The 12,978-nt window shown below is 51.4% G+C and overlaps 1 protein-coding gene across 1 annotated transcript in view; it reads left to right on the top strand.

The window, feature by feature from the left end:
* The window catches only part of ADAM12 (ADAM metallopeptidase domain 12), a 253,987-nt gene that overhangs the window by 160,797 nt on the left and 80,212 nt on the right, over positions 1–12,978 (top strand). The window contains 3 exon segments of the mRNA XM_060171088.1: positions 571–754; positions 5,793–5,858; positions 7,711–7,782. Coding sequence (XP_060027071.1) covers positions 571–754; positions 5,793–5,858; positions 7,711–7,782 — 322 coding nt within the window.

Below are 12,978 nucleotides of genomic sequence, written 5' to 3' on the forward strand. Positions count from 1 at the left end.
AAACAAACAAGACTTAAGACTAAAAGCAGCCTCGTCTTTGCCATAAAATATTTCAAAACAAAAGCAGAATTCTCAGGATGACCTTTCAAAAAACATCGGCTAAATGCATCCAGCCAGCCTACGTCACAGAAATGTCCTGTGATGAAAAAGACCTGAAAAATGTCAGTGAATTGGCATTTTTGCTTTTCTTCTCTTTTGTGAAGAACTGAGTCTGTCATGTGAGAGCACAGGCCTTGCAGGCCCAAGGTCCCATAGGCCCCCACGTTCAATCCCCAGCACCACTGTCTTCCAGAGCTGAGAGGTGGTTTGGTCTATTTCTTTGCTGGAGCAATAAATAATATTTAAAAACAAAGAAAGAAAGGAGGGGAGGAAGGAAGGAAGGAAGGAAGGAAGGAAGGAAGGAAGGAAGGGAGGGAGGAAGGGAGGGAGGGCGGAAGGGAGGGAGGGAGGAAGGGAGGGAGGGAGGAAGGGAGGGAGGGAGGAAGGGAGGGAGGGAGGAAGAACTGGGTACAAAGCAAGAAGTCACACTTTCTTTCAACTGTGTTTCCCCCTTCCATTCTTTTTCAACAGGGGACTGGTCATATTTGAAAACCAAACCTACATCTTAGAACCCAGCACTGGCGCGACTAGTGGTTACACTCTCCTCCCGGCAGAGAGCCTGGATGGCACCTGGGGGTCCTGCGGTGTCCCCCATCCCCTGGCACACGCTGAGGATCAAGGAAGCCCCCCACCCTCGAGGACCTGGGCCAGAAGGGTAGGAGGAGCCCCCGTGTCGTGTCTGTGGAAGGCGGTGTGCAGGCTGTGAGGACGTGTAGGAAGCCTTCCACTCTGGAAGCCGTGTCGGGGCTGCGGGCATGCCTGCCTGTGGTTAATGGACACTGACCCTGCCCAGGTCACAAGGCTGGGCCTGGTTCCCTTTCACTCTGTCCTTCCAGCCACACAGGACTCTGTGGACAGCAGGACTACACTGCTTGGCATCTGTTAGCACGTTAAGGATCAGGACTCAGCTTTTTAAAGAATATTTATTTACTTGATGGGATCAGAGAGAAAATTAGATAGATACATACATACATATATACATACATACATATATACATACATACACACAGGGAGAGAGAGAGAGACCTGTAAAACTGTTTCTTTACTCAAGGAACTTCCCCCTGTTTATGGGGACCAGGAGCTTGAACCCAGGTCCTCACACACTGATATGAGTTCTCAGCCAGGGGTAGCACTGCCCAGTCCCCTCTGGACTCAGCTTTTGAAAAGTCAGTTTATCAAGAGGTGAAGCTGGTGCAAGGAGAATGAGTTAAATTTTTAAATATGTTTATTTATTTATTATTGGACAGAGACAGAAATTGAGAGGAGAGGGGGAGACAGAGAGGAAAGGAGAGGGGTCAAGCGGTCGCACACCGGGTTAAGCAGACATAGTACAAAGCACAAGGATCCGGGTTCGAGCTCCTGGGCTTTTCAATTTCTCTCTATCCTGTTCAGTAACATGGGGAAAATGTCCACCAGGAGCAGTGGATTTGTAGTGCTGGCACCGAGCCCCAGCAATACCCTGGAGGCAAAAAGGGAAGGAAGGAAGGAAGGAAGGAAGGAAGGAAGGAAGGAAGGAAGGAAGGAAGGAAGGAAGGAAGGAAGGAAGGAAGGGGAGAGAGACAAAGAGACACCTCTAGTCCGGTGTCATCACTCATGAATCTTTCCCCCTGCGTTGATTGTCAGGTTCATTCGTGTGGCCTGAGAAGCTGGCAAACTCGTCTTTCAAAAGCCATCTTACCCTGAGCCCAGGGCAGGGATTACAGGCAGAGAAAGGGGGTCCAGTTCCCACTGTCCAGACGGCCGCAGGCATGAGGAATCAGCAGACATGGTCCCCAGGCTGGGCTGGGCTGTCCTTGTCCCCTGTCCCTTGTCCCCTACAGAACTCTCAGTGCCCAACACCTCTGCAGGGCAGCCCTCGACCTCTCCCCAGTAGAGCTGGGTGCACTGTCCTATATCCCTGCCTTCCATGACTGGCTCTGAGCTCAGCCACCACCTCTGCATGGTAACATCTTTACAGTAAAGTAGCTGACAAGGTGACCAGGATGGAGATACAGGCAGGATGAGATGGAGCATCTCTGGTAGGCTGTGGGCTTTGGACTGAGCGCTGAGGACTGAGGGCTGAGGGCTGAGGGCTGAGGGCTGAGGGCTGAGGGCTGAGGGCTTTCCTGATTTCTGTTCACTTCCTTTCCTTCCGAGAAGGCTTTGATTCTCTTGCATCTGCACCCACAGGTCTGTGTCACCTGCTAATCTGATCCTTGCTCTGCACAGGCCCTTGTTTGACACTTGTTTATGCGGTGGCACACCCAGTTAAGCGCTCACATTACTGGGCGCAAGGACCCAGGTTCAAGCCCCTTGTCCCCACCTGCAGAGGGAAAGCTTTGTGAGTGGTGAAGCAGGGCTGCAGGTGTCTCTCTGTCTCTCTCCCTCTCTCCCTCCTCCTCCCCTCTCAATTTTTCTTTGCCTCTATCCAATAATAAATAAATAAAAATGTTTAAGAGAGAGAGGGAGGGAGGGAGGGAGAGAAAGAGACAGAGAGACAGAGATGGTACTGGGGAGGCTCCATGGGTGGTGGGACAGTGCTGTGCTGTCTCTTCTCTCTCCTCTTCCCCCCATATCCCAACCCTCTCTAAAAACTAAAGAATGAAAAAGTGGAGTTGGGGGAGGCTGTTGAGCTGTGGCCCTCATGTGTGCAAGGCCCTGGGTTCATTCCTTAATACGGCGTCGTCGTCATCATCATCATAGCTCACATTCAAGGGCTCCCAAGGGCCTTGCATTGTCAGATGCCCTCTTTGCCAGTCCTTGGGGACCTGCACATTCCTGGAGCTTCCTCCCCTCCTTGCCTGTCTCACAGGACACCACCACCCAGCTCAGGACTATGCAGTGCTGTCACCCTACCTGTGACTCCCTCCTCACCTTACTGCCCTGAGGCCTCAGCAAGCCTGACCCATCCATCCTGACACCCCCGTCCCGTAGTTCACAGACGGCACTTTGTCTCCAGGGTCCTGCGTCCTCTGCCTTCTCCCATGGCCCTGCTGGAATGTGCTAGCACGTGGGGTGGGCCTGGGGTTCTCCACCTCCCCTCTGGTGCCAGCGCCCAACACGGTGCCCAGCACTAGAACCTCCAGGGCTGTTTGTGGAATGAGAGAGAGCCTCTTCGAGTGTAGTAAAAGCTGGGGGTTTTTTATTATTATTATCTTTATTTATTATTGGCTAGAGACAGAAAGAAATTGAGAGGAAGGGAGAGATAATGAGGGAGAGAGAGACAGAGAGACACCTGCAGCCCTGCTTCACCACTTGCAAAGCTTTCCCTCTGCAGGTGTTGGCCAGGGACTCGAACCCAGGTCCTTGGTCACTGTAACATGTGCACCACCACCCAGCCCCCCGGGAGCTGGTTTGAAACTGGGTCGCACACAGAGCAAAGCAGTGTACTATCCAAGTGAGCTATGTTGCCAGCCCTCAATTTATAACTTGAGTTTCCCCCACGCCATGTCACGAGTTCTTGTTTACAGCCTGTGTGTGTGTGTGTGTGTGTGTGTGTGTGTGTGTGTGTGTGTGTGTGTGTGTGTGTTTTGGGGAAGACCTTTTGTTTATAGCTACCACCCCATAAATATTCAACCAAGCAACCATTTTCAAATTTGCTCAGTAGATTTTTTTAAATCAATTTTTTTAATTTAATCCTCTGCTTTTCCCTCTCTCTGTCTCTCTCTCCTGGACAGCTGAGCTGGGTGGAGATGCTGGGGCGGTAACATGAGCCTCTCTGTGTGCACAGCTGACTGGGGGGGTGGGGGGATGAGCGGCAGCCCAGAGCCAGCCCTGCCCCCAGTGGCACTGTGGTCAGGCTGTTCTCTGAGTTTGCAGAACTCTGCATTCATGAGGAAATGTGCACTGCTCCAGAAACTGTGGAGACAGGGAAATCGTGTTTGCGTGTTTGTTTTCCTTCTCCGGAGCTGTGTACTTGCTCACAGTCCAGCCAAGGCCACTTGGAAACAGCCACTGATTACTCCTCTTCTCTGGGGTCATCTGAATCCCAAGCACTGGAGAGCTGGGAGACCCCTGTCCGCACTGCAGAAAGGTGTGAATGTCTCAGCAAGCAAAGCAAGCCCCCAACAGTGGGGGGTTCGTTTATTTATTATTATTATTATTATTATTATTATTATTATTATTATTGCCTCTGGGGCTATCGCTGGGGCTCGGCACATGCACTGATCCTAACAACCATTTTTTCCATCTTTTATTGAACAGGACAGAGAGAAATTGAGAGAAGAGGGGAGACAGAGAGGCACCTACAGACCTCCTTTGCTGCTTTTGAAACCTCCTTCCTCTTAGGTGGGGTTCCTCCGGGGGCTTGAACCGAGGTCCTTACACTGGTCCTTGGGTTTAGCACTGTGTGCCCCCCATTTATTTTTCATCCCTAGAGCTCTGACTTCTGCCCAGTTGTAGAGAGAATCGTGGGGAAGGAGAGACCTGGGCTTCATTCACACCTCCAGGGGTGGGGCGAGGGGCCAGGCTCATCAGACTCTGAGAAGGAACCAGGGGGGTAAGTGTGCATGGGGGGGTAGCACCAGGGCCCGTCTTCTTCCTTCTAGGCCTCTATCAGCTCCTCCAGCAGGGCTGTGCTGGTTGGTGGGAGGCTGGGGAATGGATGATGAACTTTCTGTCTCCTCCATAAGGGCTTCCAGATGTTCCCGCCTAATCCCATGACTCAGCCCGGCTGGGTGACAGGCAGAGACACAGCTAGGACAGGACCATCTGTTAGGAAGATCCCAGACAGATGGCAGTGGGTTGTGTAAAGATGTTCCCCGAGGACTCTGTGTTTGAAAATCTGAGTCACACCGCAGCTTGGCCTCTTCTGCTTTTGTCTGAGACTATGGTGAGAGTGTGTAAGCCTCAGTGGTGAATCTGAGACCCACATTAGCTCACCCCACCTCAGGAGGGGGACAGTCAGAAGGACTCGAGACCCCACCCCAACCCCCTTTCAGCGGCCTCTGGTTGAGGAAGAGGCAGGAGGCTTTGTGTGTGTGTGTTTTTTGTGTTGAATGTTTTGCTTTTGGAGACCACCCGCTATGTGTGATTTTGTTTTCTCCTTCAAAAAAAAAGGTGCCTTTGGGATTCTCCCAGAAGAGTGTGACTGTTTTCTCGAGGAAATCTGATTAAACGTAACCCACTTCAGAGGCTACTTTAATTTGAAAGAGAGTTCAGACTGCTGCGGCCAGTCATCCGGTCCCTCCCAGCCCTGCCTCCAACCCTCACGCACAGATGCCCTCTTCTCTCCTTGCCACTCTAACCAAATCGCTTTTCTCTGGTGATGAATCCCAGGCTTTTTCTTTTTTTATTCCCTCTGCTCCTCGGTGGGAGTGGATGCTGACCACTCACACAGAGAAGGTTCTCAAGAGCTTGTCAGGGGACGTGAGGGTGATCTGGCTGCGACACCTGTCACCCCATTGATGCCAGGGTTGACTCGGCTGATCTGACTGGCTAGGCGGGTGTCCCCTTCCTCCCTCACGCCCCATGTGCGTCCCTCCTGAAGCTGTGCACTTGGTGAAAGAGGACGGCCTGGTCGAGGGTATATGAGTAGCTGTGCTCCCCTGCTAGAACCTCCAAACAAGCTCTCAAGGTTCAGGAGCTTGTCAGGGTGGAGAGGTGAACCAGAAGGCTGGGAGAGATGGAAGCTGGTGAAGTCGAGGACGGGAGAGTCTCGGTGGTGAAAGACACATGGGCAAAGTTCTCATCAAATCTGTGTTTGCTTTTGACAGCAGAAAAGAGAGACCCTCAGAATGACTAAGTATGTGGAGCTGGTGATCGTGGCAGACAACCGAGAGGTGAGGAGGTCCTGATACCCCTTGGGACTGGTGGTTAGAAAAAATAAAGCAAAGAGCCAGGTGCATCACAGTGTGCAAGGACCCAGGTTTGAGCCCCTGGTCCCCACCTGCAGGGGGAAAGCTTCACAAGTGGTGAAGCAGGCAGAGCTGCAGGTGTCTCTCTGTCTCTCTCTCCCTCTCTCCCCCTCTCAATTTCTCTCTGTTCTATCAGATAAAATAAACAGTTTTTTCTTTAAGATTTTATTTATTTCTGAGAAAGATAGGAGGAGATGACAAAAAGAACCAGGGTACATGTGCTGCCCAGGATTGAACTCAGGACCTAATGCTTGAGAGTCTAATGTTTTATTTATCCACTGCGCCACCTCCTGGACCACAATAAATAAAGTTTTTTTAATTTTAATTATCTTTATTTATTGGATGGAGAGAGACAGCCAGACATTGAGAGGAGGGGGAGATAGAGAGGGACAGACACCTGCAGACCTGCTTCATCGCTCATGAAGCTTCCCCTGCAGATGGGAGCTGGGAACTTAAACCTGCGTCCTTGCACATTGTAACATGTGTGCTCAAGCAGATGCACCACCACCCACCCACCCCGTCAATAAAGTCTTTCTAAAAATTAAGAAAAAGTAAAGGGCTGACAGAAGCTGTTTCACTTGTGTTTAACTCAGGTTTGAATCTAACTGTTATCACATTGAAGGAAGCTATGGTGCTCCTCTCTCTCCCTCTCTCTCTCTCTCTCTCTCCCCCCCCATCTCCTCTCTTCCTCTCCCTGCACCCCCTCCCCCTCTCTCTTTCATCCTCTCTCCCTCTAACAAAAAATAATAATAATAAATCAGTGGCAGGGTAAAGACAGTGTCCAGAGCTTAGTTAGTGCTTGCTATAGTGAAGCTCTCCCTTATGAGCTGGGTCAGAGAGTAAGCTACTTAGTATAAACCCTCACATGCTAAGTGTATCTGATCTTACAGAATAACAGCAACAATGGCCAGGAAAGGAGCATTGGGAGCTGCTCTGTAACTAACTCTCCACCCGGGAGAGTTAGTAACTAACTCTCTAGAACGTCTCCTAAAACATTGTGGGGGGAAAGTTTGACTTTTAAAATGACCCATAAGTTCTAAACCAAAATGGGCAAATGAATGGATGAGGGCAGGAGCCACACAGCTGAGGAGCCTTCTGAGGACCGACTGCAGATTATTTCCGCTTTTTTTCCTCTTTTAATTGATTTTAATCAGCTTTCAATTAGCTTCGCTGTAGTCATGCCTCGCCATCGCTACATATTCTGAATTCAGTGAGATGTTCTCATAGAGTCATTCAGCAGGCAACATTCCTATCTGCAGGCAACAGATTTGACAGTTTCTTAGAAAAACCCTTCCCATTCTGGAAGGGTCGATCAGAGGCGAGGTGGGTCTCATTAACTGTCTCTCCACCCTCCTTTGCGGTGTTTGACCCGTTGCCATGAACTCCCATTACTTTTACAGTTTAATTTAAAAAAACAGAAGTGTAGAGGACATTTCTGGGGAAGATAAAATCCATCTGATGAGATGAGAAATGGCCCCAGAACGCCTTCCAGTTGTCTTGTCTCCTCTTGCCAAAATGTGTCACCACCTTCATCCTTTCTGAGCTTGGAAAAATTGCAGAAGTTACTGTCCTAGGAGCACTTGGCTTGGGCAAAGCTCAGGGAGTTTCAGAAAGTCCCTGGCTGGGAAATGACTCAGCTGGGTGGGAACTGGGTTCACTGAAACCCCAGGGAGGGTCCTGGATGACTGGAGAAGCCAAAGACATTAGCAGGAGCGGGCTGGCTGAGGTTTGATAGACTCCCTTGCTGCTGTTGATGCTGACATTTGACATTGTTAAGTTTCAGAGACAAGGGAAAGACCTGGAAAGAGTGAAGCAACGATTGATAGAGATCGCTAATCACGTGGACAAGGTATGTGTGTGGGGGGGGCTGGTAATTAAGTCACTGTAATCATGTTCTTGTTTGGAAAGGAGGTTGGGAGCACCAGGCTTTGGGGATCTGTATTCCTGGGGCCTAGTGGTAGGACATCCTATAAAGCGCACATAATCGCATGTGCAAAGATCCGGGTTCAAGCCCCTAATCCCCACCTGCAGGGGAGAAGCTTCACGAGCGGCGCAGCGGGGCTGCAGGTGTCTCTGTCTCTCTCCCTCTCTATCTCCCCTTCCCTTTCAGTTTCCTTCCGTTTCTATCAAAAAGAGAAAAAAAGCAAGAGGAAGGGAGGAAAAATGGCCTCTGGGAGCAGTGGGTTCATTATGCAGGCGCTGAGCCCCGGTGACAATCCCAGTGACAATAATAATGATAAAAGAAAAATTCTGTGTGCGTGCTCGACGTTCCTCATGTGAGTGAAACCACCTGGTGGGATCTTCCAGCTCTTTTCCTTGTTCACTTAGCACATCCCTCCAGCTCCGTGCACTGTGCTCCAGACTGCACACTGTCCTCCACGGACCCTGCGCCTCATCACTCCTTCACGCAGTCACCTGCTGACTCCCTCTTTTGACTCTGTGAAGAGTACATCCATGCACAGGTGGTTAGTTAGTACTTTTCTGTCCTCGGTGCCCTTCAAGTCACCCCTGTCAGCAGCCCCAAACCAATCTGACCTTGACAGTGAGTTCCCTGAAGCTTTGCTGCCTGCAGATGTGCTGGCACCAGACCATTAGAGTGTGTGTGTGTGTGTGTGTGTGTGTGTGTGTGTGTCTGTCTGTCTGTCTGTCTGGGGGTGGGGGACTCCCCCATGTGATGTCCATGTGCAGTGTGACTAGCAAACACCACCCTCAGGCCACTGATTGCTCGGCATCAAGCACCGGCCTTTTTCTCCCGGCTGTGAGGGTGTGACAGGTGAGAGGGAAAGGGACCCACTGACTCACCCTTGAATCTTTCCGGAACGTTCTGTAATGCTCGCTGTTCAATACTGGAGGACTCTCCCTGGAGCTCTGCTCCGAGCAGCCGCGTGCTACTTGAGCTGATTGGACATAGTTTCCAGAAATACGAAGAAAACGGCCCTTCCAGAAGTTCACCTCCCCCCCGGAAGGTTCCTCTGGGTGCCACAAGGCATCAGGGACGGGGAGCCCAAGACGCACCTTCTCACCTCCTCCTGGGGTGTCACCACAAAGGGAAAACACCCACTGTGGGGGCAGTGACCCCACCTGAGCATGGCCAGTGTGTCCCTCAGCTTGGCTCTTCATGACTTCTTCCAACTCGGTCTCATTTCAGTTTCCGTATTCAGAAAGAGCAGTTGGGAGCTTGTTAACTAAGCTTCAAATGCTGGTTAACTTACAAACACTGCCCTACACACAGAGAGAGACAGAGAGAGAGAAGAGCTCAGGTGGGAGTCGGGCGGTAGTGCAGCGGGTTGAGCGCACGTGGCGCGAAGCGCAAGGACTGGCATAAGGATCCCGGTTCAAGCCCCCCCCCCCCGGCTCCCCACCTGCAGGGGAGTCACTTCACAGGCGGTGAAGCTGGTCTGCAGGTGTCTGTCTTTCTCTCCCCCTCTCTGTCTTCCCCTCCTCTCTCCATTTCTCTCTGTCCTATCCAACGACAGCATCAATAACAACACCAATAATAACTATAACAATAAAAAAAAAAGAGCTGGGGTCTGGCTGTCCCTGTGACTACGGGGAGAGCACAAGCGCTGAGCCCAAAGACCCTGAAAGCCCCCCCCCAGTGGCTGAACCCCCAACTCCCACGCTGCTCCAGTATCCGCCTCACAATCTCACCCGAGGGAGTATTTCAGCCCGGGAAGCAGAGAAGGTTCCAGGGGCTGTGTCCTCATCTGCAGAGAACTTGGCTCGAGATTCACAGCGACTTGGCCAGCCACCTTGGTTTTAAGGAAGAGGACAAAGTGATTCCGTGACAGAGGCAACACAGAAACCCATCTGCAGCTCCAGCTTGGAGACAAACCCTCCTCGTGGGGCACAGAGCCACCGCAGGCCCAGGGGGTAAGGGGGCCACACAGCCAAGCTGTCGCCTCTTTAACCTTGGGCCTCCAGCCCTGACTCATCCACAGCTGAGCGGCAGCTGTGAGGTCCTGAAGGCTGAACCCTGCCCTGCCCTGCCCTGCCCTGCCCTGCCCTGCCCGTGAAGACCGGCCTTCCACACACCTACTTCCTCCAGTTTTCCTCCCTGTGCCGGTCTTCCGCCCTCCAGTCCCAGGCTGGGGGTCCAAAGGATGCAAACCCCTATTTAGAAGTCCAGGGGATCCCCTATATTCCTCCCATGTTTTGTCCAGACTCATCTCTTCCCAAAAGACCAGCTTCCCTTGAACTTCCTGTTTGCAGGCAGCTCCCGCTGGGTGAGTTAGCTGGAACACTGTCTCCATGTGCTGCGAGCGGGTCTCCTGATGGCCTCGGAGCGTTTGGGCACCGGGACCCCCTGCCCCTGGGGCCAGTGTGGGGCTTGGAACAGCCGTTTGCTGCAGCTCTGTCCGTGGCTCGGTCAATTCCGTTGCTCTCACGGCGGTCCAGGTGCATTCTGGGACTCACAGGCCAGGCAGGCAGCGGACATTAGCCTGTGACCTTCTCTCTGGGTCTGAGGTCACAGGGATGAGGTCACCTCGGATGGAGTCTGAACGGTCACACCAGTGTGACGGTGTTGCTCTCTGGGTTAAAGTCTGGAGTCTGCAGGCGTCTCTGTCTCTCTTCATCTCTAGCTCCCCTCCCTCTCCCCACTCAATTTCTCTCTGTCCTAGCACAGAAAAAATGAAGAAGAAACAAATGGGAAAAATGGCCACCAGATGCAGTGGATTCATAGTGTAGGCACTGAGCCCCAGAGATAATGCTGGTGGCGATAATGAAAAAAAATCAATTTTATTAGTGATTTAATATTGATTTATAAAATTATAACATAACAAGGGTACAACTTCATTCTGTTCCCACCACCAGAGTTCTGGATCCCCAGTCCCTCCATTGGAAGCTACAGCAGTTCTCCTAAGTTGCAGATATGGGCTGACTATCATTCCTACAACTGTCTGCCTATATTTCTAGTTATTTGTCCATTTTTTTCCATTTTTGTCTCCGTCTTCTTTTCCTTTCCAAGTCACACCGACACCTGTTACTCCATCCAAATGGCCTCCTTCTTTCCTCCTCTCTCTCAGGGTCCTGATGGAGTTGGGGTTCAGAGCCCTCTGGGCATCTTCCCCTGACATTTCTCCCCCTCTGGGAGTACAGACCAAAATTCTTTCTGGGGAGCAGCAGGTGGGAGTTCTGGCTTCTGTCATGGCTTCTCCGCTGGACATGGGCGTTGGCAGGTGGATCCACACCCACAGCCTGTGTCTGTCTGTCCCTAGTGGGGAGGTGGGGCGCCAGGACACATGGGTGAGGTCATCGGCCCAGGGAAGTCAGGATGGTGTCATGTTAGCACCTTCAACTTGGTGGCTAAAAGGTATTCGGTACAAAGCAGGACAAAATGATTAATGAACAGAAACTAAAAAGTAGGAATTTTGGTTCATACTGCCAGAGGGGGGGAAATGTTAGGGGGAAGATGACCAGAGGGCTCTGAACCCCAATTCCATCAGGACCCAGAATACTGGTGATGAGGAACCTTTGTTTTTATACCGTCACTGAAAGGGAAGAGAATCTGGAGAACACCTGAGCAAGTCAGTTGCCGCATTCCATACTGACAGGGAAGATTAAAAAGGAAGGACTTGGGGAGTAGCCATAGGCTTAGGCATAGCTTAGAAAGGGAGTGCAGACAATGCCATAGAAGTGAATAAAAAATTTAAAAATATGGGAGTCAGGCGGTAGCGCAGTGGGTGAAGCGCACGTGGCGCAAAGCGCAAGGACCGGCGGCGTAAGGATCCCAGTTGGAGCCCCCGGCTCCCCACCTGCAGGGGAGTCGCCTCACAGGCGGTGAAGCAGGTCTGCAGGTGTCTGTCTTTCTCTCCCCCTCTCTGTCTCCCCCTCCTCTCTCCATGTCTCTCTGTCCTGTCCAACAATGACGACATCAATAGCAACAACAATAATAACTACAACAATAACAAAACGACAACAAGGGCAACAAAAGGGTAAATAAATAAATAAATAAATTTAAAAATATGTCTGTCTCTCCCCCTCTCTGTCTTCCCCTCCTCTCTCCATTTCTCTCTGTCCTATCCAACAACGACACCAATAACTATAACAATAAAACAACAAGGGCAACAAAAGGGAATAAATACATAAATAAAAAAAACTAAAATAATAATAATACAATTTAAAAAAATTTTTTTTTAAATATATGTAGTCAACGCATATCTGTGACCTTGGGGAAACAATGGTGGTTCCATATGAGGGAGCTGGGAGCCCAATACTCCTGAGGTGGGAATGTGTGGAGTTATACCCCTGTTATCTATGATCTTGTAAATCAATACTAAATTACTAACCAAAAAAATGGAATCCCTCCGCTGAAGACAGACACCAGACATGCGTGTGGGGGGTTCCAGAAGCATCCAGGAACTGGATGCCCGGAAAAGCTTGGTGCTTCTGATTAACACAAACTGCTGTAATTACCTTGCAAGCTCAGGACCCTGCTGCCCCAACATCTCTGCTGGAAGCCAGGCTTCCGCCCCTCCCCTCCCCTCCCCTCCCCTCCCGCACAAGCTGAATGCTCACCAGATGCCTGGGGGCGAGACCGCCCTGGGGCTGGGGACTGAGCCTGCTTTCCCTGGGCAGAACTGGCCTGAGGCTCCACTGTGAGGAGTCTCTTGCCTGGGTTAGCTCAGCGCTTTGGAATGGGGCTTAGCCCTGGGATGCACAGCCTCAGGGTCCCTGGGCCTCCTGGTCCTGAGCTCTGAGCAGCTGGAGGAGGGGCCTGGTCACATCTGCAGCCTGGCTGTCCAGTAAGGCCACGTGCCTCTCCTGGGCCATCCTGAGAGGCAGGGCATGACTTTCTGATGTCCCACCTCACACACCTGAGATTCTGAAGGATTACAGCCAACCAGGCATCTTGTGTCCCTCTGCCCGGAGCCTATAATCCACCCCTCTCTCCTGGTATTGGAGGCAGCAAGGTTATTGTGGGCTCGGGGTCCACCTACCCCTCACCTCTGTTCTGGCCACCAGCCTAAGCCAGTGGGCCCAGCTGGGATAAAACATGGCCTCTGGGGAGTCGGGCTGTAGCGCAGCGGGTTAAGCGCAGGTG

This window comes from Erinaceus europaeus, chromosome 14, assembly GCF_950295315.1.
Source record: "Erinaceus europaeus chromosome 14, mEriEur2.1, whole genome shotgun sequence".
Classification (NCBI taxonomy): Eukaryota; Metazoa; Chordata; class Mammalia; order Eulipotyphla; family Erinaceidae; genus Erinaceus; species Erinaceus europaeus.